The sequence below is a fragment of the Schistocerca serialis genome, unplaced genomic scaffold, assembly GCF_023864345.2.
Source record: "Schistocerca serialis cubense isolate TAMUIC-IGC-003099 unplaced genomic scaffold, iqSchSeri2.2 HiC_scaffold_1400, whole genome shotgun sequence".
NCBI lineage: Eukaryota > Metazoa > Arthropoda > Insecta > Orthoptera > Acrididae > Schistocerca > Schistocerca serialis.
In genome coordinates this window covers 382,679-409,556 of record NW_026047626.1, presented here as the reverse complement: position 1 = coordinate 409,556, position 26,878 = coordinate 382,679, and the positions used below count along the sequence as shown (strand labels likewise).

The following is a 26,878-nucleotide window of genomic DNA, read 5'->3' as shown; positions in this document are numbered from 1 at the left end:
TGTGTGTGTGTGTGTGTGTGTGTGAATTCCTATGGGACCAAACTGGTGAGGTCTCTAGACTTACACACTACTTAAACTATGTTAATAACAACATACATACCCATGGCTGAGGGAGGACTCGAAACTCCAGTGGGAAACTCTAAGTGGGCGGCCCACACAGAGTGGAAATAATGTAAAACATACTGTGACTGTGTACTGGAAACTTGTAGTTTCAATAGAGACTAGCAACAGTCACAGAAAAGCCTTACGTAAAATGTTGCCTGCGAATTCTCAACTGCATCTTATGTAGAAAGTAATATCAATAGCTGGGTTGGATTGTTTAGTGGAAGAGACCAGACGGCGAGGTCATCGGTCTCATCGGATTAGGGAAGGAAGTCGGCTGTACCCTTTTAAAGGAACCATCCTGGGATTTACCTGGAGTGATTTAGGAAAATCACGGGAAACCTAAATCAGGATGGCCGGACGCGGGATTGAACCGTCGTCCTCCCGAATGCGAGTCCAGTGTGCCATCCACTGCGCCACCTTGCTGGGTTCAACAGCTGGCAATGCTGGGACACAGTGGGGTGGGGGATTACTCTATCAAGGAATCCATCAACTCTTCCACAGAAGGGAGAAATGTCTCTTTTCATCTCCTTTCAAAGAGTATCAAACTAACATTCCACCCAACAGTCGCTTCTGTGACTATTTCCTAATAAAACACTAGAACAAGCATTAAAGATTTAATTTAATAATTGCCAACATCTTGCTTCCTTTCAGAGTCTGTGGTAATTCTGTCCATTTTGTAACGAAAATTTTATAAGAGTAGCAGTTGTCATTATGTTAACAGTTCTTTTGTATTATTTATTACAGCATAATTCTTGTACAATCATCATGTCCAACGTACTGGGTGCGTACTGTTCTGGAATGAGACCTCAGGGAGAAGGCCAAAACGATGGACCAAGACACTCTGAAGTAATGATTCAGTACACATACATAAAAACTTTTGATGTCAGTTGAGCCGGCCTCGGTGACCGAGCGGTTCTAGGCGCTTCACTCTGGAACCGCGCGACTGCTACGGTCGCAGATTCGAATCCTGCCTCAGGCATGGATGTGTGTGATATCCTTAGGTTAGTTAAGTTTAAGTAGTTCTAAGTCTAAGGGACTGATGACTTCAGAGCCATTTGAACCATTTGATGTCAGTTGATTACATGGCATGCTCATCGAAACTGGATTCTGATATCGCATCTCACATAATAAATGCTGCTGTAAAGACACTGTTGCACAATTGAGAACATATTCGCAACAATAACAAAAAGTCTGGTTATGTGGACAATACATACCTCCTAAAGGTGGCTTGAATCCCAGAGCTGCAGAAATGAAAGTAGTGTAAATACATAAAGTCAACAGTCTGTTTTCAATAAATATAAATGTACAAAAGTAAATGAGATAAGTGCAGGAGAATAGTATAGTTCTAAGTTTCTTCAGCAATGGCAGTCGCTTGTATGCAATAGACACATATCTAAATCATGATCAAAAAAGAAAACTTTCTGCTGATGGTTTAAAAACTTAATTTTAGACAAATTTCAATTAAAGATGTTCTTATTGCGTAATTTTTATCAGTCCTAGGAATCTGCATAACAACAAATAAAATGAAAACAAAATTATATCAATAAAACACACTCAGCACAGTGCCTATGTGAACAATCAAAACAGCTTTCTATACCACTCTGGCGTGTTCCTTTCCCTGTTTTGCCCAGTAAGAACTAGTTATTCACTTTCAATGCCTTTGAGGTTTATAGGAGATTACATTGAAATCTGTCTTAGTTTTATTTCTTTTGAGTTCAGCTCTCACAAGGCATATCTTGAATTTCATTCATATAAGATCTTCAGACTCATCCAAAGTAACCCTAAATATTGGAAGATATCATTTAAAAAGTCTGTGAGATTTAGAAAAATATGTGAGACAAGATGATACCTTAGTTTTAAACGGTCAAACTTAATTTCCTTTTACCCCTCTCTTAAATTAAGTTTCATTTATATAAGTAATAGGCTAAAATTGGAAATTCTGTTCTATTTTCATCTGTTCTGACTGCAGCAACAAACACAGAAACAAGTTTATGTTTCATTTGTAATGATATTTAGCCATAAGTCACAAATAATTTTATCTGTGTTTGTGAGGTATAGTTGTCATCTGTCAGTGGCTTAGGAAGGCAAAGGGTTGTTCCTTATTTAACAAATAATATTTTGAAGAACGTTAGGAAAATTTTCCCTAGCTACAATTAAAAAATGAAATTATTCCAAGGCTAATTACTAAAGATATTAACTATTTAATGATGTAAAGATATATAAGGTACACTTTACACTAACTGCGAATAAAGTAAAGTCTTGCATTCAGAATAAGATAGATTCTTGAGTAGAGATGCAATGAGCACTCTGGGACAAAACCTGTCACAGAGTTTGCTCCCCGTATTTGTATATGACATCGCATTCCAAGATAGTGGAATCGAAGATGGCAAGGCAGGAAATTAGAAAATCCAAGACAGGGCAACTACTGAAATATCCAAGATGATGGAAATACCTCACTTCTCCAAATTTTAGAATGATGGGAAATTTAAGAAGCCTACTTACGACCGCGAGAAATTCAAAAAGCCCAGACTTGCGTGTGCTGCCCTATTTTGGATGCGCTCAGTATACCCAAATGGCATGTATATTGCCAATACATTTAGGGACAGTGTTATGGAACAGTGTCTCCCATAACTGCTCTGTAATCTAATTAATGACCCATTCATCAAATTAGACTACAAATTCAATTCAATTTTCGAGCGATAAATGAAAGTGTACATGTAACTGAAACAAATGCCAGCGATTGTAAATCTAGTAACTTCTTCATTATTGCAAGTCTATGCTGTGACTGATGTGTGTAACGTTTCTGTGTAAGCTGGGTCTGCTGGCTGGCTGTGGGAAGTCGAGAACTGCACGGCGAGAATAGCAAGTGGTTCAAAAAACTTTTTTTCCTTGAAAGGGACAGAATGCAGCCAGGTACACACTGGGAAGCAGCTGCAGTGCGGGACAGATGTGGGACGCCTTGCGTGGTCACTGCATGGGCAGCCGGGAGAAATCTGCATTCTGTAAATTCCATTGTGAGAAGGAGCAAAAAGAATAACTTTTAAAAAGATAGAGGTTTGTGGCGGGTTGGGGAAAAAATGAAGCAGTCAGAGAGAGAAGTACCCATTGGATTTAAAGGAGGCCAAGAGTAACTTATGTTGAAATGTAGGGGCAGATATTCGTAGGCACCTGCTACAGGTGTTGAATATCAAAACCTACGATACTTAGAATCCTTTGTAACGTCAGATGCCATCAGATAATAGAGTGCTGTTGTCATACTGAATACTAGCTCTCGGAAGCTAAGTAAGGTTTCGCTACTCTTGTGGAAGATGTAGTTTTATAATAGGACCTGGTTAGCGATATTATACGGCTCATCGTCTGACGTTTATTGTTTCACGAAACCGTGAACAGTATACGTTGTTGTTTAATGATCCAGGATTATATCGCCCATCTGACGGAAGACGAAACCAACTACTCAGTGTTTCAACAAGATGACGCTACAGCTAACAGAACTTACAACACATTATGCGTATTATGGAAGAGTTTTTTGGCGAAATTTTCATCTCAAAGAACCTATGGCAGCCTAGCTCCTCGGAGTTTACGCCAACAGACTTTTTTCTTTGGGGAATAGCATGTAGTGTACCGCAAACGCCAATGCTTGATTGGAGATTTAAATATTGAAATAGCTTCATACATGAGAAGCATACCATAGCCAGGTGGACAGAAAGGGATTCCCAATAAAATTAGGCGGGTTGAGCCTTGTATAGTCACTCGTGGAAGTCATTCCCAACATAGTGTACATGGTAACCACACACTTACTTTCTGAGCACCCATACAAGCAGTGGCACTGAAGACACATATTATATACTCGTTGCAGAGGAAATGTTGAGAAAGAAGAAATCCTGACCTCTGCCGCATTCGAGCAACGAAAAAATTCATAGGTGACAAATGAAAATTTCTATCAACGCTGGGGTTCTAAACCGGGTCTTTCGTTTAGCAGGAAGATGCATAAACTACGCTGCCTTGACATAGCAGTTAGACACAACTGCGCAGACTACACAAGTGTGCTACCCGTGCTACATCCATATTCCTATTCGCCGCACAGCCCGCCATGGTGGCGGAGCGGGTCTAGGCGCTTCAGTCCGGAACCGCGCTGCTGCTACGGACGCAGGTTAGAATCCTGCCTCGGGCAGGAATGTGTGTGATGTTCTTAGGTTAGTTAGGTTTAATTAGTTCTAAGTCTAGGGGACTGACGACCTCAGATGTTAAGTCCCATAGTGCTCAGAGCCATCCCAACCATCATTCGCCGCACACTACCGAAGTTGCGTCCGCTAGCCCTCTTCCCCCTTTTCGCTCACCGCATCGCACGAAGTCCCTTGCAAGGGCGGGTGAAGAGTGCTCTGCACTGAATGATGATGTTAGCCCTGACGGCGCATATACACTGCTGAGCCAAAAGGTATGACCTCCTGCTTCATAGCCAGTTTGTCCGTCTTTTGAACGAAATACATCACTGATTTCGAGTAACAGGGTTCCGACGTTTTGGAAATTTTGAAATTTGTAGTAAGTTCCTATGGGACCAAACTGCTGAGGTCATCGGTCCGTAGGCTTACACACTACTTAATCTATCTAAAACTAATTTATGCTAAGGACAATACACACACACCCATGCCCAAGGGAGGACTCGAACCTCCGACGCCGGCAGCCATGCGAACCGTGGCAAGGCGCCTTAGACCGCACGTGGCCCCGACGGTTTGTTGGCACAGCTCATGTAATTCGCGTAAATAACGGGCAGCTGATTTGCTTACGCAGTGATGGCACCAGATAGCGACTCAGATGGCTACCGTAGGATTTACATCAGACGCATTTCGTCGGCGAGACATCACCGTGAGTTCAATATATTGCTCCTCAAACCACTGTAGCACGGTTCTCGGTCCGATACACGGACCATTATACTGCTGAAAGATGACATCGCCGTCGGAGAAGACGCCGAGCATGAAGGGATGGCCGGCCGAGGTGGCCGAGCAGTTCTAGGCGCTACAGTCTGGAACCGCTCTACCGCTACGGTCGCAGGTTCGAATCCTGCCTCGGGCATGGATGTGTGTGATGTCCTTAGGTTAGTTAGGTTTAAGTAGTTCTAAGTTCTAGGGGACTGATGACCTCAGAAGTCCCATAGTGCTCAGAGCCATTTGAACCATGAAGGGATGCAGGCAGTATGCAACTGTCAATGTGTCTCCGGTTACTACCACAGGTGCCACGCAAGTGCAGGAGAATGCCTCCCACACCATAACACTACTCCCACCAGCCAGTGTCAGTGGGTCGCTGCACGTTTGAAGCCGCCGTTCACCTCGATGACGACCATCGACCTAGTGTAGCAAAAATGTGGTTCACCCGAAGAGCCGACACTTTTCCATTGATCGACGGTCGTATCCCGATGGCCCTGTGCCCACTGCAATCGTAACTGACGATGTCGTTGCCTCAACATGTGAACACGTGGGGGTGGTGTGCTGCGGAGCTCCGTGTTGAGCAATGCACGATGAGAGGTGTGCTCCGGGACACTTGTGCGTGCACCAGCACTGTGCTCTTTCGGCAGAGGTGCCACAGATCACCATACATGCTACTCCACATAGCAGAGAAGCCTCCGAGCCAAACGTCCTGTGAACAATAGTGGACGTCTAACCATTCAGCGCCTAATAGTACATTCCTGGAAATGGAAAAAAGAACACATTGACACCGGTGTGTCAGACCCATCATACTTGCTCCGGACACTGCGAGAGGGCTGTACAAGCAATGATCACACGCACGGCTCAGCGGACACACCAGGAACCGCGGTGTTGGCCGTCGAATGGCGCTAGCTGCGCAGCATTTGTGCACCGCCGCCGTCAGTGTCAGCCAGTTTGCCGTGGCATACGGAGCTCCATCGCAGTCTTTAACACTGGTAGCATGCCGCGACAGCGTGGACGTGAACCGTATGTGCAGTTGACGGACTTTGAGCGAGGGCGTATAGTGGGCATGCGGGAGGCCGGGTGGACGTACCGCCGAATTGCTCAACACGTGGGGCGTGAGGTCTCCACAGTACATCGATGTTGTCGCCAGTGGTCGGCGGAAGGTGCACGTGCCCGTCGACCTGGGACCGGACCGCAGCGACGCACGGATGCACGCCAAGACCGTAGGATCCTACGCAGTGCCGTAGGGGATCGCACCGCCACTTCCCAGCAAATTAGGGACACTGTTCCTCCTGGGGTATCGGCGAGGACCATTCGCAACCGTCTCCATGAAGCTGGGCTACGGTCCCGCACACCGTTAGGCCGTCTTCCGCTCACGCCCCAACATCGTGCAGCCCGCCTCCAGTGGTGTCGCGATAGGCGTGAATGGAGGGACGAATGGAGACGTGTCGTCTTCAGCGATGAGAGTCGCTTCTGCCTTGGTGCCAATGATGGTCGTATACGTGTTTGGCGCCGTGCAGGTGAGCGCCACAATCAGGACTGCATACGACCGAGGCACACAGGGCCAACACCCGGCATCATGGTGTGGGGAGCGATCTCCTACACTGGCCGTACACCACTGGTGATCGTCGAGGGGACACTGAATAGTGCACGGTACATCCAAACCGTCATCGAACCCATCGTTCTACCATTCCTAGACCAGCAAGGGAACTTGCTGTTCCAACAGGACAGTGCACGTCCGCATGACTCCCGTGCCACCCAACGTGCTCTAGAAGGTGTAAGTCAACTACCCAGGCCAGCAAGATCTCCGGATCTGTCCCCCATTGAGTATGTTTGGGACTGGATGAAGCGTCGTCTCACGCGGTCTGCACGTCCAGCACGAACGCTGGTCCAACTGAGGCGCCAGGTGGAAATGGCATGGCAAGCCGTTCCACAGGACTACATCCAGCATCTGTACGATCGTCTCCATGGGAGAATAGCAGCCTGCATTGCTGCAAAAGGTGGATATACACTGTACTAGTGCCGACATTGTGCATGCTCTGTTGCCTGTGTCTATGTGCCTGTGGTTCTGTCAGTGTGATCATGTGATGTATCTGACCCCAGGAATGTGTCAATAAAGTTTCCCCTTCCTGGGACAATGAATTCACGGTGTTCTTATTTCAATTTCCAGGAGTGTAGTTTGACAGTCGAACCCCTTCCCACAGATGCTCACGACAGTAGCACGTGAACATTCGACCGTCTCCGCCGTTTTAGAGATACTCGTTCACAAGTTCTGCGTAATAATAATCTGCCATTTCTCGAAGTCGCTTATCTCGGTGGATTTCACCATGTGCAGCCCGTATCTCCGCCGTCCGTGGCTGCTCCACTTACGCACTTTCATCACTGCGTCACGTGCCCGCAGCGCGAGCAGGCGGCGTCCAGAGACGCGGTGGGCAGTCGTCGTAATGTTTCGGCTTATCGCTGTATATCTGTACAAGTGGTGCCTGCTCTTTCGGACATGTCGGGAAGAAAAGACACCACTCATACAGGTTGTAGATGTTTTTGAAGGCCTTTATGGTCAAAAACATCAGATGGTAGAGAGTGCAAAAATTAGCACTGTGCGATCTAGAACTAACGCTCAGCAATGAATACTTAGTTTTGTCTTATTTACTTTAGCAGTCCAGGCTAGTATTGACAGTGCAAAATGACAGCCACTCTTCTCAGTGCACGCCTTGTGAGGCATGAAAGTTGCTCCCCCGAGTCTGCTTGAGTTTTGTACACTGAATACTCCGTGTAGACACACGGGAAAAAAATACAACTAAGGGCAATATGGTTAATTCGTTAGGATGTTCACGTTACAAATTCTTGACGCAGAGACATAAGCAGTTTGCACGACATGTGCCCGCCTCTCTGCCCACTGAGGCCCTCGAGCTGCCTGCACCACTCACTCACTCTGCACGGAGACGCTCACAACGCAACACTACACAGCGCCCTGCCCTCTCCGACTCCTTTCGTACTCACAGGGCTTCAAGTTCAGTGTCTGGACGTAAATTTGCTGAGGTGCCACCACGCAGTTGTCAAACAAACAAAACAAAATTGGCTTAGAAGGAGACAAGACTTCCGAGTGTTGTTACCGAAACAGCATTTGACTAACTCAGCTTGTAGCATAGTCGGATTATCAATCATGAACACGAAAGTGGAATCTAGCTAGTAGCATACTTTTTTAAATGTAATATTTATCAACAACGTTAAGTAAGAAATAAAAGTGGCATCCTTTTATTGACGGTTACTAGATATCTAAAAATGAATTTAAACTTCTTAGGAATATGCCAAAACGTATTTTATTCAATGAAAAAATTACATATTTCAATAACACTAGTGAGTCTGTGAAAATAATACTTTCTCATTATCTATCTGATGTATCGACTTCGTATGCCATATTTCAATTTACTGTCAGTAGCAACGAATAACCAAGATGTTATTCTTATTAAACACTATCGTTCCATATCTGTCAATTAAGATTACACTTTGTTAATAAATATAGAAGTTTTTTAAAAAATTAAAAGATACAGGGTGACGCAGAAAAACGGGAACATTTCCAAAATCCAATAAAACTAGAAGTGAAGAAGGAAATAAATTGCATTCATCGTAACCGAAACCTTGCAACTTTGCCATTTAGGAAACATTGATGGCATTTATCATTTTTCAAAAATTACGTCCTTTAGATGGCGCCCTCCTGTACGAATACATTCGTGAAACCTGCTGTTGAGATTCCTCATTGACCACTGCAAAATCTCAGCTGGCATACTGTGGATTGCATCCCAAATTCTCTGTTTTAACTCGTCCAGGGTTCTTGGTCGAGTCATGTAGACTTTGCTCTTGAGGTAGCTCCACGAGAAAAAATCACAAACGGATAGATCTGGCGATCTAGGAGGCCCGGGTATGTTAACGAATCGTGAGATCACACGGTAGCCAAACAATTCTCGCACGTATGCCACTGATTGCCGTGTAGTGTGTAATGTCGCTTCGTCACGTTGAAACCAGGCTTCTTGAACGTTTGCAAAGTTGTTCAATGCAGGAGTAACGAAAGTTCGTAACATCTCCGCGAACCGATCGGCGTTGACAGATATTGTGTTTCGTTGTTCATTTGCGAGACAATACGGTCCGATAATCCCACGTGATGAAACACCACGCCATGCTGTCACTTTAGTAGCGTGTGAAGGGCGCTCATGAACGTCATTAGCATTTGTGTTTTCTCAGTAACGGTAGTTCCGTTTATTCACATTACTTGTGCCTCATCTGACGTCCAAAACTTTTTTTAGAAATTCATCGTCATTGTTTATTTTTGTTGTCATTTGTTGACAGAATCCTAATCGTAATCGGAAATCGTGGTCCTTAAATTGTTGCACCATCTGTAGTTTGCACGGATGAAATTTTAAATGAAGATGAAGGATTCTGCGAACACTTTCCCTGGACACTCCAGTCGCTGCTTCTTGCTTACGAATGGACGCCGTGGTCTCCGTAAGACAGACTCGCGTTCAACATCAGTGTTCGCTGGAGAACGCACACTTCTTGGTCGTCCTGTTGGTTTCTTTTTGAGGGCAGATCCAGTGTCTTCAAAGTTATTAATCCAAAATTTTATCGCGTCTTTCGACGGAACGGCATCATGACTTCCTAAACTACAAAAATGTCAAAACTCCCTCTGCGCCGCTACCAAACTATCATTGTTTTTATAAAACACTTTTATGGCTAACGCACGCTGTTGTCCGCTCCACGGACGCATGATTAGTGAAATGGCGAACTGTTTACTTGCTGTCTGTCACGAACCCGCAGTGCTGCCACGTGCGCATGGCTGCCACTACTCATTTCAAACTTTCCCGTTATTCTGTGCCACCCTGTGTTTATCTTACTAGCAAGATTCGAACCATCGAACGTATTAACGTACTGAGAAACCGACGAATTCGTCGAAATAATGAAAATTGTTTTTAACTGCACTTGGAGATCTGCTAATTGTGAGCCGGCCGCGGTGGCCGTGCCGTTCTGGCGCTGCAGTCCGGAACCGCGGGACTGCTACGGTCGCAGGTTCGAATTCTGCCTCGGGCATGGGTGTGTGTGATGTCCTTAGGTTAGTTAGGTTTAAGTAGTTCTAAGTTCTAGGGGACTTATGACCTAAGATGTGTGAGTCCCATAGTGCTCAGAGCCATTTGAACCATTTGCTAATTATGAAAGGTGATATTACAGAGTTCTTTGTCGTACTGTCTTAGAAAATTTATGTGCGTGCACTGAACGCCATCTGCTACAAGTGTGCACAAAATCGGAATCTGTGAGGACCCCTCGTCATTGTAGAATCCTCCTTTTACCACCAGCATAACTATGACCTGAAGCCACTTTGGCACGAAAAACTCTTAATAATTACCTGACAGATCTTTCACTGGAAACTGTCCTCAGAAACATTAATAAATTATTTCTTTGGTATTGTGTGACGTCATCACACGTACAATCAGTGCCTTCCCCGTACTCTCTGCACTGCCGAAGGGGTCTGCTAACTCAGCAACAAAACACCTCCTACGCTCGCTAATGGGGGATCGTCATCGAAATCCATGCGCTGTGTGGAAAGGCCACATCACAGAAGAATTTCAGTGTTCCTACTACAGACCCTGGAAGCAAAAGAATCCCTTACGCGACTTGCCGTAAGATCAAACAGATCGTACTATCTTGCGTACATGGGCATGTTACAGCGTGTCATGAAATGATTCCGTAGTATCCATCATTTTATTTCCTACTGAAAAACGGTTTTGGGCAGTATTACGTTAGTGAAGCATCTGTATACACGTACGACGCTAATCCGCAAACTAAGGTTAAGGTTTTTGAGGTACAAAAAATTTAATTGGTCATAATCAAATTTAGATGCATTGTAGTACAGGTTTTGCATTACAGGGTTATTACAAATGATTGAAGCGATTTCACAGCTCTACAATAACTTTATTATTTGAGATATTTTCACAATGCTTTGCACACACATAGAAAAACTCAAAAAAAATTTTTAGGCTTTCACAAATGTTCGATATGTGCCCCTTTAGAGATTCGGCAGACATCAAGCCGATAATCATGTTCCTCCCACACTCGGCGCAGCATGTCCCCATCAATGAGTTCGAAAGCATCGTTGATGCGAGCTCGCAGTTCTGGCACATTTCTTGGTAGAGGTGGTTTAAACACTGAATCTTTCACATAACCCCACAGAAAGAAATCGCATGGGGTTAAGTCGGGAGAGCGTGGAGGCCGTGACATAAATTGCTGATCATGATCTCCACCACGACCGATCCATCGGATTTCCAATCTCCTGTTTAAGAAATGCCGAACATCATGATGGAAGTGCGGTGGAGCACCATCCTGTTGAAAGATGAAGTCGGCGCTGTCGGTCTCCAGTTGTGGCATGAGCCAATCTTCCAGCATGTCCAGATACACGTGTCCTGCAACGTTTTTTTCGCAGAAGAAAAAGGGGCTGTAAACTTTAAACCGTGAGATTGCACAAAACACGTTAACTTTTGGTGAATTGCGAATTTTCTGCACGAATGCGTGAGGATTCTCTACCGCCCAGATTCGCACATTGTGTCTGTTCACTTCACCATTAAGAAAAAATGTTGCTTCATCACTGAAAACAAGTTTCGCACTGAACGCATCCTCTTCCATGAGCTGTTGCAACCGCGCCGAAAATTCAAAGCGTTTGACTTTGTCATCGGGTGTCAGGGCTTGTAGCAATTGTAAACGGTAAGGCTTCTGCTTTAGCCTTTTCCGTAAGATCTTCCAAACCGTCGGCTGTGGTACGTTTAGCTACCTGCTTGCTTTATTCGTCGACTTCCGCGGGCTACGCGTTAAACTTGCCCGCACGCGTTCAACCGTTTCTTCGCTCACTGCAGGCCGACCCGTTGATTTCCCCTTACAGAGGCATCCAGAAGGTTTAAACTGCGCATACCATCGCCGAATGGAGTTAGCAGTTGGTGGATCTTTGTTGAACTTCGTCCTGAAGTGTCGTTGAACTGTTATGACTGACTGATGTGAGTGCATTTCAAGCACGACATACGCTTTCTCGGCTCCTGTCGCCATTTTGTCTTACTGCACTCTCGAGCGCTCTAGCGGCAGAAACCTGAAGTGCGGCTTCAGCCGAATAAAACTTTATGAGTTTTTCTACGTATCTGTAGTGTGTCGTGACCATATGTCAATGAATGGAGCTACAGTGAATTTATGAAATCGCTTCAATCATTTGTAATAGCCCTGTATTTTTTCACGCGATCGCCATTTATCTCTACACATTTTGTCATTCGTAGGACGAGTTTTTTGATTCCTGTGTCATAGACGTCTCCCAACGCCTTTTGCAGTCAGTTCTTCACTTCGATTTTCACATCGTCGTTGTCGGAAAAGTGTTTTCCAATAAGATGTTTCTTCAATTTAGTGGCCGGCCGCTGTGACCGAGCAGTTCTAGGCACGTCAGTCCGGAACCGCGCGGCTGCTACGGTCGCAGGTTCGAATCCTACCTCAGGCATGGATGTGTGTGATGTCCTTAGGTTAGTTATGTTTAAGTAGTTCTAAGTTCTAGGGGACTGATGACCTCAGATGTTAAGTCCCATAGTGCTCAGAGCCATGGAGAGGAGACAAACTCTCGTTGTCAGCACGTCTGTTTTGTATGGCTCTGCGAAGTTTCTTCAAGATCCCACAACATCTTCCAGCATTTATTGCCCCACCTATTAGCAAAAAATCAATGCGCGGAACTCTTTTCCTGTCCCAAAACACTGACACGACGATTTTCCTTGCTATATCCTGGGTTGTGAATTTCTTGGGTATAATATTTCCGTTCATCTCCCTTTACAGACCCTCTATATACTTCATTTACCTTTCAGCTTTCCCTTCCTTGCTTAGGACTGGTTTTACATCTGAGCTCTTCATATTCATACAGTTGCTTCCCTTTTCTCAAGAAGTATCTTTAAATTTAGTGTAGGCAGAATCAATTTTTCCCCTAGTGAAACATTCCTACATTAGTCCTCTAGCCATTACTGTCAAACTCATCTTGAGAGACGTTTGTATTCCGCTTCGCTTGCTTTATTTACTAGATTTTTATATTTTGTTCTTTCATCAATTGAATTCAATATCTCTACTATGCCTTGTCTTTCGACCTATTCGACACTCTGCTGCCTTCTCTATTTCATCTCTTATAGCTATTCATTTGTCTTCTACTGTATTCCTTTTCCCTGCCCTGCTCAATCGCTGCGTAATGCTTCGTCTAAAAGAGGCAACCTCTAGTTTTTTCAACTTATCCGTGTTTAGTCTTCTTAATTTCCTAACATTTTGCAGTTTCTTCAGGTTTAATTTACAGTTCGCTACCAATAAATTGTGGTCAGAGTCCAATCCAACCCTGTAAATGTCTTACAGTTTAAAATCTGGTTCCGAAATCCCTTTCTTGCCATTATGTAATCAATCTGAAACCTCCCAGTGTCTCCAGGAGTCTTCCATGTATACGCGCTACTTTGATGATTCTCAAACAAGGTGTTAGCGATGGCCGCGCGGGGTAGCCGAGCGGTCTAGGGCGCCTTGTCACGGACCGCGGGCTCCCCCCGTCGGAGGTTCGAGTCCTCCCTCGGGCATGGGTGTGTGTTGTCCTTAGCGAAAGTTAGTTGTAGTTAGATTAAGAAGTGTGTAGGCCTAGGGACCGATGACCTCAGCAGTTTGGTCCCATAAGACCTTGCTACAAATTTCCATTGTTAGCAATGATATCCTCTGTGCAAAATTCGACCAGACGGCTTGCTCTTTCATTTATTTCCGTGAGTCGATATTCAATTTTTGCTTTTCTTCCTATCAAACTGCAGTCTCCCATCACAGTTAAATTATCGTTTCCTTTAACTATCTGAATAATTTTTTTTATCTCATCATACATTTCTTCCGTCTCTCCATTAGCTACAGAGCTAGTTAGCATACAAACTTGTACAAATATTGTAGGTGTGGATTTAGAGCATATCTTGGCTACGTTAATGCGTTCACTATGCTGTTTCACGGGGGTTATCTGCATTCCTATTTTCTTATTCATTATTACACCCACTCCTGCATTATTCCTTTGTGACTTTGTATTTATAACCCTGTATTCATCTGACAGAAGTCCTGTTTCTCTTGACACCGAGCTTCGCTAAGTCCCGATATATCGAACTTCAGCCTATCCGTTTTTAAAACCACTAACCTACCTGCCCGATTAAGGCATTTAACATTCCAGAATCCTATCCGTAGAACGCCAGATTTGTTTTCCTTGGTGATGACGACCTTCTGAGTAGTTCCTGCATGGAGATCCGAATGGGAGATTCTTTCATCCCCAGAAATTTTTACCCAACAGGAAGCTATCACCATTTAATCGTAGAGTAGAGCTACATGCCAACGGGAAAATTACAGCTGCAGTTTCCCCTTGCTTTAGGCTGCTCGCAGTACCAGAACAGCAATGCCGTCCTGGTTAGCCAGATGAGTCAATCATCCAGACTGAGGCCCCTTCAACGACTGAAAAGGGTGCCGCCCCTCTTCAGGAGCCGTATGTTTGTCTGGCTTCTCGACAGGCATTACTCCATTGTTGTTGTACACAAAGTACAGCTATGTATCGCTAAGGCAGACAAGCCACCCAAACCGACGGCAAGTCCGTGGTTCATGGGAAACATCGGAAACTATGAACGAAATTTTCGCTCTGCAGCGGAGTGTGCGCTGATATGAAATTTCCTGACAGATTAAAACTGTGTACCAGACGGAGATTCGAACAAAGGACCTTTGCCTTATGCGGACAAGTGTTCTGCACTTGGTATGAAACTTTCTGGTAGATTAAAACTATGTTGCCAGACTGAGATTAGAGCTTGGGATCTTTGCCTATCGCGGGAAATTGCTCTACCATCCGAGCTAGCAAGCATGATTTACGACCAGCCCTCACAGCTTCAATTCTGCCAGTACCTCGTCTCCTAGGTTCCAAACTTCACAGGAGCTCTCCTGCAAACCTTGCAGAGTTAGCACTCCTGGGAGAAAGGATATTGCAGAGACATGGCTTAGTCACAGACAGGTGGATGGTTCCAGAATGAAGTATTGACTCTACAGTGGAATATGCGCTCCTCTGAATCTTCCTGGCAGACTGAAACTGTATGCCGGGCCGAGACTCGGGATCTTTGCCTTTCGTGGGCAAGTGCTCTGCCAGCTAACCTTCCTTCCAGGAGTGCTATTCCTGCATGGTTTCCAATAGAACTTTCGAAGGTATGAGACGAGATACTGGCCAAACTGAAGCTGTGACGACGGGGTGTGAGCTGTGCTTGGGTAGCTTAGCCAGTAGAGAACTCGCGCACGAAAGTCCAGAGTTCGAGTCTCGGACTGATACACAGTTATAACCTGCCAGGAAGTTTCTAATCAGAGAAGACTCCTCTGCAGGGTGAAAATTTCCTTCTGAAAACATCCCCCAGGCTGTGGCTAAGCCAGGTCTCCGCAATATAATTTCTTAAGGAGTGCTAGTTTTGCGAGGTTCGCAGGAGAAAAATGGTTCAAATGGCTTTAATCACTATGGGACTTAACATCTGAGGTCATCAGTCCTCTAGACTTAGAACTACGTAAACCTAACTAACCTAAGGACGTCATACACATCCATGCCCGAGGTAGAATTCGAACCTGCGACCGTAGCAGCCGCGTGGTTCCGGACTGAAGGGCCCAGAACCGCTCGACCACAGCGGCCGGCTCGCAGGAGAACGTATGTGAAATTTGGATGGTAGGAGACGAGATGTTGGCACAATTGAAGCTGTGAGGACGGTGCATGAGTTGTGCTCGGGTAGCTCAGTTGGGAGAGCACTTGCCCACCAGAGGCAAAGGTCCGAGTTCGAGTCTCGGTCCAGCTCACAGTTTCATTGGAAACTATGATTTAACCAACAGAAAATTGCAATATCGCTTCAGAACAAATTAGTGTATTTGCACGTGCTCTTTACGCTTTTTTCTGTAACAATCCAGAAGAATTGTACTTGTTTCCCATTGCCATTACGTGAAGTTTTTTGTTGTCATGTTGTATGTGCTTGGAATGTACGAACATAAATTTGTTTACATCATCAGGTATACCACTCACATAAATGCAGCTGACTACTGTGTATTACATCGAACTTCAAGGAGGAAACTCTCTCTCTCCAGGAGACAACGCCGAGGCAGGCTTGGCTTTAGCCGGTGGCAGTGACGGGGGGCACTGTGTGCAGCCAGTTTTTCTTTTCTTTTTTTTGGCTTCTCCGCTAAATGATTACGACTGAAACTTTTTCTACCCACATGACTTTTACCTGCTACGTCCACCTCTTCAATGACCGCGAAGCCCTCGGTTGTGGAATTTCATAACTCTACTGAAACAATTACTCGTGATCATGTGTTACTCAAAGATCAAATCCTTACCTTTGAAAAATCCGACTTCGTAGATATCGATGACCAGTTGCACACAAACTTGTCTTTTTCCATCCTTCAGACCCTTCATGTACAATTTATACTTCCCGTAAGGTAAGGCGACGAACTTTTTTAAGGTGATCGGTCGTGTCCAATATCGATGCATGTAGTAGGTGCCCTGCCAACAGAGGTAGCGATGTAATTACACAATACAGGTTTTGTGACTAAATCAAAACTTCAACTTGTAGGATTATTCTTTGTCGAGGTCTTTACTGAGTATCAGATGTAGCAGTCTCTTCCTGTTTTTCTTTTCTGCTCCTTTCATAACTTAGACACGCCTATTGCATTTTGGCCATCATATATTGGTACATGTAAGCTAAGGAAATAACAAAGGATGCCGAAATTCACACTCTAATAGTTAACATAGCAATGAGTGAACATCCTGATACTTCTCAGCAATCAGGGGCATGACAAAGACAGGAAAAGGAAAGTCGAAATCTCAAGGCATTCGCCTAACACGAGTGAAATTAAGAAACAGAGTCTAAGACGTCATGGTCTCCTGACCTTCATTGCTTACATACTCCGCCCTCACAATCATATTCTGCACATCAAGACGCTTCATTCGAACCCAAACACGATAAGATAACGTCAGTCTTGTATGAATTCATGTATATTATATGCAAATAACTAATAAATCGCACGTGCGCACCGTGGTTGAAATACTCGAGGCTGGTGTACACACTTACATTCCAGACACGACGGCACAGCAGCTTTTAGCTCGAGAGAGGCGAAACCGCACCCCAGGAGGCCAGTCCCAACCCATCTACGTCGGCCGGTGACCGCCTATAGAGCAGACAGCGTTTGTCCGAGTGAAAGGGGGAACGACCCCATGTTCGGCTTAAAAGCAAATTCCGCTACACTGTGTGGGAGCGGCCAGCCTACGCATTCTTCACGCATAGCACGCAGTTTCAGAGATTTTCGCAGAGAGACAGCAAACGCCAAACGCCGATACTACAGATTTCCGGATTGGTCGCCTTAAACAGAGCGTCATTCTCCCTAGAAGAGCAATGCTGATAGGCAGACGATATTTCTGACGCCTTGAGCTGATGGAGTAATGGAAGAGACCGAAAGATATACCCCTTCACGTCTGGCGTGGAGAGGGGCCGTTCCATTGTCGCTCTTGGAGCGAGAACACGTAACGCGAGCGTGCGCGCTCGTACGTGTACTCAAAGAGCGAGGAACAAGTCTCTCCTCAGTACTTCACTGGGAGAGCACCTCTGTCGAGAGCGAATCGAAGTGTGACTCTATACTGAGTCCTTGCAATTAAGCGTTGTTCACTGTATTGGCCGACACACTTATTGTGCAGTGTGAACGGACTGAGTAATAGTTAAACGCCTGCGAGCGAATTTAGAGTGGCATCGCGGTGGACTGGTTATCTGACCAGTGTACCACGCCAATAGTTAGACTAGGGGCGAATAGAAGTCCTTGAGTTCATCAAGGTGTAGGGAGAGTTTGATTGGCGGAGGTCAATCCAGACAGAACGAATCTTATTTGTCAGCAGCGAGCGGCGCGGACGGCAGTCATCGCAGCTTACAGTATTGTGCGCTACAGCTCTTGCGAGCCCCATATTTCCTCCACAACAGTACACTTCACTGCATTTCACACGCGACAGCCTCGACTGTACCTAGCAACATTCTAAAGAATAATTATTGAAGTTGAGTATCTCCTCCATGTCCGAACAACATCTCTTTGGTTCACTCAGAGACTCCTGGACACTTCCCTTGTTGAGAGCCCTTCCTGGCACAAAGAGACAATGTGGACACGATCGAACCGCGGTATCTAGGCATGGTTGAACTACAGACAACACGAGCCGTGTACGTCCTTCCTGGTGGAATGACCGGAACTGATCGGCTGTGGGACCCCAACCGTCTAATAGGCGCTGCTCGTGCATGATTGTTTACATTTTTTGGCAGGTTTTGTGACATCTCTGAACAGTCAAAGTGACTGTGTCTGTGGTACAAAATCCATAATCAGTGACTGTCTTCAGGAGTTCTGGGAACTGAGGTGATGCAAAACATTTTTTTGGTGTGTGTAAATGGATACTTAAATATGGAGCTCTAAAACCGGCAGTATATTTACAAACTGAAGCAGATACTTTTATGAGCCGATAGATTGATATTTTATCAGTATGTTTATCGAATATCTATATGTTGATGCCATTTAAATATCGATATATCGGGTACTCGATACCTTTAAAACTATCAACAGTTCTATCAGAAAGAGCAGGTGGTTGTTTCTCGAGGAGGTCCTGGCTATACTTCGGTCTTCCGTGAAGATGTATCCATGTCCACAGGACTGAATCCATTCGTTCCTGGTGTGACGAAGGCTTACAAACCCTACTGCACGTCGTCCGTTAAATCACTCAGTCTTAAGGCCAGGTTCTCATTCAAAATGGTCGAAAAATCGACTTTTTGTTGCATTTTTGAAAGATATTTGCGTCAGGAATGTTGATATAGGTCTTGGAATTGCAGACTAAAAAATGGCTCTGAGCACAATGGGACTCAACATCTTAGGTCATAAGTCCCCTAGAACTTAGAACTACTTCAACCAAACTAACCTAAGGACATCACACACACCCATGCCCGAGGCAGGATTCGAACCTGCGACCGTAGCAGTCCCGCAGTTCCGGACTGCAGCGCCAGAACCGCACGGCCACCGCGGCCGGCTGCAGACTAAACATAAGTAACGAAAACACTATTTTTATCAAATTTTGATTAAAATTGGCCAAAAGATAATATTCGGTCAGCCATAATGGATTATCGATTTTGAATTTTGAAAATCTAACTTCAGATTTGTGTTCAGCGACATCAAAAGTGTATAATGACATAGTTTTTACGCAAATTCTGCTAATAATTAATATAAAAGTTAGACCTAAACTTTAGTCATGGTTTTCCTCGAGAAACGATTTTTTAAAACTCCATGGAGCATAAATAAAATAAAAACGGTTCAACCTATTAGCTTCCAACTTTGACTCCCGAAAAGCAATAACTACTTTTTGTAAAGCCATAAAGAGTAAAAAAAAATCCAACACAAAGTTCGCTTTAACATCATATCGCTAAATTTAACGTTGTTTCATTGTAGTTAGGTACAAGCTCCCATAAATTTAGTGTAGTATCTACTGATGTTATCCATTTTTGATTTGAGATAACTTCTAGAGGCTACACTCTCCGCAGCAGGTGTACTTCAAACTCGTAGGTTCTCGATCAGACCTCGATTATGGGCTCCATTTTCTTCATTTTTGTATCGAAAATCTAAAATATAGTTGAACGTATGTCTTTTCATTATCTCAAAAAAATTTCGAAACTTTGCATATTTTTTGTATTTTTTGTTCATTTGAATGAGAACTTGGACGTAATATCCAATGAAATATGGACCCCCGTTCTCTGCAAATCAAGGACAACATCAAGACTGGGGGCCTTGTGACGCCGTAGCAGTGTCGTATCTGTTGTGGAAGGGGCATCTGACTTTTTGCCAATGTGGCTCTTGTGTGAGTGGGGTTGCTATTCTGTTATTCTGCGCAACGGATTAATCTGAGATGTACCCTTTACCCTGTGGCTACTGCAAGATGCAATTTACACCCCCACACTACTACAGAAGTCAGACAGACACTCCTAAAGAGAAATGCCTGAAAAACTTTCAGCAATAAATATCTTCTGGAGTCCTCCGCTGTAAGGAAATGACACAAAAATTTACAAAATTTCTTACGTAGCTAGTCGGATACTTAGGTACTGGAGTAGTGTTAGTTAGTGTAAGAAAAACACGAAACTAACGAAAATTATTATTTATTTTGCAAAAATTCTGAGAAATCACAATGGCAATTTTAGTTATGAACTGAACTACTGCAGTGGATGACCGCTACCTACGGATTATAGCTCGGAGGAACCCTGACGGCGACGCCACCATATTGAGTAATGCTTTTCGTGCAGCCACAGGACGCCGTGGTACAACTCAAACTGTGCACAACTTCACTCCCGACGTCCATGGCAAGGTCCATCTTCGCAACCACGACACGATTATAGTTGGTGGTGACTTTAATTTACACTCGATATGTTGGCGAAAATACATGTTTCATTTCGGAGGTACGCATAAAATATCATCCGAAATCGTTCTAAACGCATTCTCTGAAAATTATTTCGAGCAATTAGTTCATGAGCCCATGCGAATAGTAAACGGTTGTGAAGACACTCTTGACCTCTCAGCAACAAATAATCCTGAGTGAATAACGAGCATCAAAACCAATACAAGGATTAGTGAACACAGGGTTGTCGTAACGAGACTGAATATTGTAATCCCCAAATCCTCAAAAAATAAACTAAAAATATACATATTCAAAAAGGCAAATAAAAATTCACTTGACAATCTCCACTCATTCCTAATTAATAAAATAAGAGTGGATCAGATGTGGCTTGAAATCAAAGAAATAGTATTGGCAGCAGTTGAGAGATTTATTCCAAATAAATTAACAAACGACGCAGCTGATCCTCCTTGGTACACAAAACGAGTTAGAACACTTTTGCAGAAACAACGAAACAAACGTGCCAAATTTAAACAGACGCAAAATTCCCAAGATTGGTGATCTTTTACAGAAGCTCGAAATTTAGCGCGGACTTCAATGCGAGATGCTTATAACAGTTTGAGGCGTGATAAAAGTTTCTGTTTTGAAGAGCGCGCCGCAGCGCGTAGTGTGAAGCAGTCGCCCTCCGTTTCTGGCGGTGGCGCCGCTGGGGCAGTCGCAGCTTTGGTGTTTCCCTCTGGTGGGAAAGGGGAGAGGTAGCCTGTTCCACGTGCATTTAAGGGGCGCTATCAGCTCGGCAGTGGGTCAGTCTGAGTCAGTCTCTCGTCCACTGCTTGCTCCTCTGTCTCTCGTCCGCATTTGTTAGGCAGTTAGTGTCTGTCTGTCGTTCGGAGCTGCCTCTGTCATGTTTCTCGGATTCGGTGTGTGAACGAATTTATTGCTTGAAGTGTAACGGCCGAATTCCTTAAATATGTTTTTATCTTGCCTATCATCTGGAGAGGCGGTATATGTGTACTGTAGAGCATGTTTGGCCAACCTTGCATAATTTTATGTTAGATTGCATTTCATGGGCTTTTATTTAAATGGTCATTTTAGTAAATAAAATTGCCACTCTTCCACCATAAGACATTCTTAGAAGCTAAAATCAAGTTGCGCCTTCAGTGGCACGTTTATCTATTAATTTTAGTCTTTTGTACCATTTACATCCCTCCTATGGGGTGCATAGTTTGTGTGCTTGTGTGAATTGTTAAAACTTTTACTTTACGGGAATCTGGTGTGTTGCAGATTTGCACCAGTGTAGTCTTTCAGAGGCTGTTGTGAGCGGTCTTAACTATGGCCGTGTCAAAAGGGGGCGGCAAGGTTCTCAGCCCGAAAGCTCATACACTCAAAAATTTGTTTCTTTCTGCCTCTGAATAAATTGTAACTTGATGTTTGGAGGCTGCTTTCTGCTTATAATTTTAAATCTGTTTAAAAAAATGCTTTTAGGAATAAAATTCCCATTTGTTGCAAGCAATTTTATTTTGATTTCATAAGTTACTCCCTGGCAACTACTTCCACGCTCACATAGTGTGACTAAATGTGTTAATGTTCTTGATGAATTGCTAGTACATAAAGTAAATTTTTAAGAATATTCTTTGAAATTAAATCCACAGTTCACAGTTTCCACAACGAAACTTTGTCTCGAAAACTGGGAGAAAACCCAAAGAGATTCTGGTCGTATGTGAAGTATGTTAGTGGCAAGAAACAATCAATGCCTTCTCTGCGCGCTAACAATGGAGATACTACCGAAGACAGTGCTGCCAAAGGACAGCCTTCCGAAACCCCTTCACAAAAGAAGACGAAGTAAATATTCCAGAATTCGAATCAAGAACAACTATCAACATGTGTAATGTAGAAGTAAATATCCTCAGAGTAGTGAAGCAACTGAAATCACTTAATAAAAGCAAGTCTTCCTCACCAGACTGGAAACCAGTTAGGTTCGTTTCTGAGTATGCTGATGGATTAGCTCCATACTTAACAATCACATATCCGCTCGACGAAAGATCCGTATTAAAAGACTGGAAACTTGCACAAGTCACACCAATATTCAAGGAAGGTAGTAGGAGTAATCCACTAAACCACAGGTCCATATCGTTAACGTCTATATGCAGCAGGATTTCTGGAACATATATTGTGTTTGAACATTATGATTTACCTCGAAGAAAACTATCTATTGACACACAGTCAACATGGGCTCAGAAAACATTAAAAATGGCTCTAAGCACTGTGGGACTTAACATCTGAGGTCATCAGTCCCCTATACTTAGAACTGCTTAAACCTGACCAACCTAAGGACGTCACACGCATCCTTGCCTGAGGCAGAATTCGAACCTGCGACCCCAGCAGCAGCGTGGTTCCGGACTGAAGCGCCTAGAACCGCTCGGCTAGGCCGTTCAGCTTAGAAATCATCGTTCCTGTCAAACACAACTAGCTCTTTATTCACATGAAGTGCTGAGTGCTATTGACAAGGGATTTCAGATCGATTCCGTATTTCTGGATTTCCGGAAGGTTTTTGACCCTGTACCACACAAGCGGCTTGTAGTGAAATTGCGTGCTTATGGCATATCGTCTCAGTTATGTGATTGGATTTGTGATTTCCTGTCAGAGAGGTCACAGTTCGTAGTAACTGACGGAAAGTCATCGAGTAAAACAGAAGTGGTTTCTGACGTTCCCCAAGGTAGTGTTATAGGCCCTTTGCTGTTCCTTATCTATGTAAACGATTTGGGAGACAATCGAAGTACCCGTCTTAGGTTGTTTGCAGATGACGCTGTCGTTTATCGAATAATAGAATCATCAGAAGATCAAAAAAACTGCAAAACGATTTAGAAGAGAGATTTGTTTCAAATGGCTCTGAGCACTATGGGACTGAACATCTGTGGTCATCAGTCCCCTAGAACTTAGAACTACTTAAACCTAACTAACCTAAGGACATCACACACATTCATGCCCGAGGCAGGATTCGAACCTGCGACCGTAGCGGTCACGCGGTTCCAGACTGAAGTGCCGAGAACCGCACGGCCACACCGGCCGGCTTAGAAGAGATATCTGAATGGTGCGAAAAGTGGCAGTTGACCCTAAATAGCGAAAAGTGTGTGGTCATCCACATGAGTGCTAAAAGGAATTCGTTGAACTTTGGTACACGATAAATCAGACTAATCTAATATTTGTAAATTCAACTAAGTACCTAGGAATTTCAATTACGAACAACTTAAATTGGAAGGTACGCATAGAAAATGTTGTGGGGAAGGCTAACCAAAGACTACATATTATTGGCAGGACACTTAGAAAATGTAACAGAACTAGTAAGGAGACTGCGTACACTACACTTGTCCGTCCTCTCATAAAATACTGCTGCACGGTGTGGGACCCATACCAGATAGGACTGACGCAGTACATCGAAAAAGCTCAAAGTAGGGTAGCACGTTTTGTATTATGGCGAATTATAGGAGAGAGTGTCACAGAAATGATACAGGATTTGGGCTGCACATCATTAAAAGAAGGCGTTTTTCGTTGCGACGGAATCTTCTCACAAAATTCCAATCACCAGCTTGTAATAATAGAGAATTATGAAGGTGGTTCCATGAGACCTCTGCCATGCACTTAAATGTGATTTGCAGAGTATCCATGTAGATATAGATGTAGATGCAGCGTGGTACAGATGGGCCCAACAACATGCCGAATGGATCACTCAGAACTGCGTCACGTTCTCTTCACTGATGAGTTCGCATATGCCTTCAACCAGACAATAGCCAGAGATGTGTTTGGAGGCAGCCCAGTCAGGCTGAATGCCTTAGACACACCAGCGAGTGCAGCAAGGTGGAGGTTCCCTGCTGTTTTTAGGCGGCATTATGTGAGGCCAACGTACGCCGCTGGTGATCATGGAAGGCGCCATAACGGCTGTACGATATGTGAATGCCATCCTCCGACCGTTAGTGCAACCATATCAGCAGCTTGTTCCTGAAAGCCAACAAACTGCCATCTGCTGTCTCCTCCTACCATCCCGTCAGCCTTACATCGGTCTTCAGCAAGGTCCTGGAATCCACACTTACCCGACACATCCACCAACATCTCCGCCAGCACCACCTCCTTCCCACTACCCATTGTGGCTTTCGACCGTCCTTCTCTGCCGATGACCTTCTCCTTCACCTCACTCATCTCCTCTCCGAACAGCTCAACTCCCTCCAGTCCACCATCTTCCTCTCCCTCGACCTTGAGCGTGCTTACGACCGTATATGGCATTCTGGTCTCCTCTTCAAGTTCCAAACATTCACTCTTCCTGTCAACTATGTCCGTCTGATAGGGTCCTTTCTTTCCCAACGTCCTTCCTGTGTCAGCATCCATAACACAGATTCCTGCACCTTCCACCCTTCCGCTGGTGTGCCCCAAGGTTCCGTCTTCTCCCCTCTTCTCTACCATCTGTATACGGCAGACATGCCACTGCCTCCACCCCTTGTCCACCTTCTCAAGTACGCCAATGACACCGCCTTCCTTGCCCTCGCCCCCACCCTGCACCGCTCCCAACACCTTCTCCAATCCCATCTTGACCGGTTCACCATTTGGTGCAACCAGTGGTTGCTCAAGGTCAATCCTTCCAAGAAGCAGGCGATCATTGTAGGCAAAGCCTTCCTTCTGTCTCCTCGACTTCTATATCACCATTTCTGGCTGTCCTATCACCCTCACCCCCACCCTCAAGTACCTTGTCGTCACCCTTGATCATCGCCTCTCATGGAACCCCATCTCTGGACAATCCAAGCTGAGGCACGCTACCGCCTCCGTTTCCTCGAGCTCCTTTCTGGCTGCACATGGGGTCTGGCCCCCTGCACCATCCTCCACACCTAGAAATCCTTCATCTGCCCTATCATCTGCTACGCCCCTCCAACCTTTTAGAAATCCCTTCAAATCCTAGAACGCCATGCGCTCTGCCTCGCCCATCGCATCCATCTCCCCTCCCCCATGCGGATCTTGTATGACCTTATTCTGTTCCCGCACTTCCTCCTTTTCCCCTAACCGATACGGATCCTCTACACCTCCTGTAAACTTGATCCCCCTCACCTGCTTGTCTCTCCCATTCATCCCCAACCCTGTCCACTGCTGTGCCTGTATTCACACATCCCACCTGCTATCTCTCCACACTCCATACCTTCGCCCAAGGTAGCTTCCACCAACTCCCCCTCCCTGGTGATGCCCTCATCCCCTGCATCTAACCCTCCTACCAACTTTGATCCTACCCTTCCACACCCTGTGGTTTTTTTTTACTGAGGACACCCTATCTCCCCTCTCTCCTTCCTCCCTTCCTGCCCCTCTCCCCTCCCCAGGCTTCCCGAACCCCCTACCTTGTTTCCCCCCTCCCATCTCCTCTGCCACTGGTATCTCCACCCTCCCCTCTACCTGCTCCCCCACCTTTTCCCCTTTTGGCAGGTCCCCGGACTCGTACACGTCAAGTGAAGATTCGCGCGCCGGAGATCGTCGCCAGTGTTTTGTGTGTACCATCGTGTTAGTGCCTCAGTGTTTCGTCATTTGTGCTCCTTCATTCACGTGCGCCGTTTCTGTCGTCTCTGTTAGTGCCAGAGTGCTGCACTTGTGACCGACTTCATGTATTTTTAAATTTGTGTGTCTACTGGTGTCTATGCGCCGTGTTGTTTCGTTTTTCGATGTCTCCACTTGTAATAAATGTATTACCTATGGCCGAAGAGCGGCGTAGTATTGCCGCTGCCGGCCTACCTTTGTATAAGGTGTCAAAATAACAATAAAGGAAAAAAAGGAAAAGCCTGTGTCGTTCAGAAGCACGATGCAACGTTCCTTAGTCACGCAAGAGTGCTCGTCCCTAAGAACATCGCGTCCTACTTCTGAACTATACAGGCACTGCAATATCATTCTTTTCCAATGGCCATTCTGTCATCACAGCCTAGTGAGGGTTCAGCAAATGGTTTATTATCTCGCCTGCAGGTTGCGTTCCTGATCGAAAATCGATTGTTGTGTGGGTGTACGTGTTTGTGGATACACAACTCCCCCAGCTACGAGCACGGAAACGTGCAGCTGCTCCTGCTGTTCCTGATCGCACAGCGAGGCGAAATCTCCACGAGGGCTTAAAAACTCTAGCATACACACTGAGACTAGTGTACACACTTACGACACACATTCTCGCTTCACAGAAAACCGCCTGTGAAGTCTTGATCTAAAACTTGCCTCGTGACAGCCTCGTCTCCTCCAGCGTCGAGGCACATTTTCGTTTCCCTGGATGCGTGAATAAACAACACACGCCATACTGGAGTGGCACGAAAACCCAAGAACTTCACGAGGAGCCCATGCCTACGGAACGTGTGACTGTCTGGTGGGCATTATCAAA

General features: G+C 45.0%; 1 protein-coding gene across 1 annotated transcript in view; it reads right to left on the bottom strand.

The window, feature by feature from the left end:
- LOC126442678 (uncharacterized) overlaps positions 1-26,878 on the bottom strand; it is a 161,075-nt gene that overhangs the window by 31,607 nt on the left and 102,590 nt on the right. Inside the window, exons 4-5 of the mRNA XM_050090730.1 lie at positions 16,431-16,596; positions 1,320-1,346 (exon numbers count right to left, since the gene is read on the bottom strand). Coding sequence (XP_049946687.1) covers positions 1,320-1,346; positions 16,431-16,596 — 193 coding nt within the window. The remainder of the gene's footprint in view (positions 1-1,319; positions 1,347-16,430; positions 16,597-26,878) is intronic.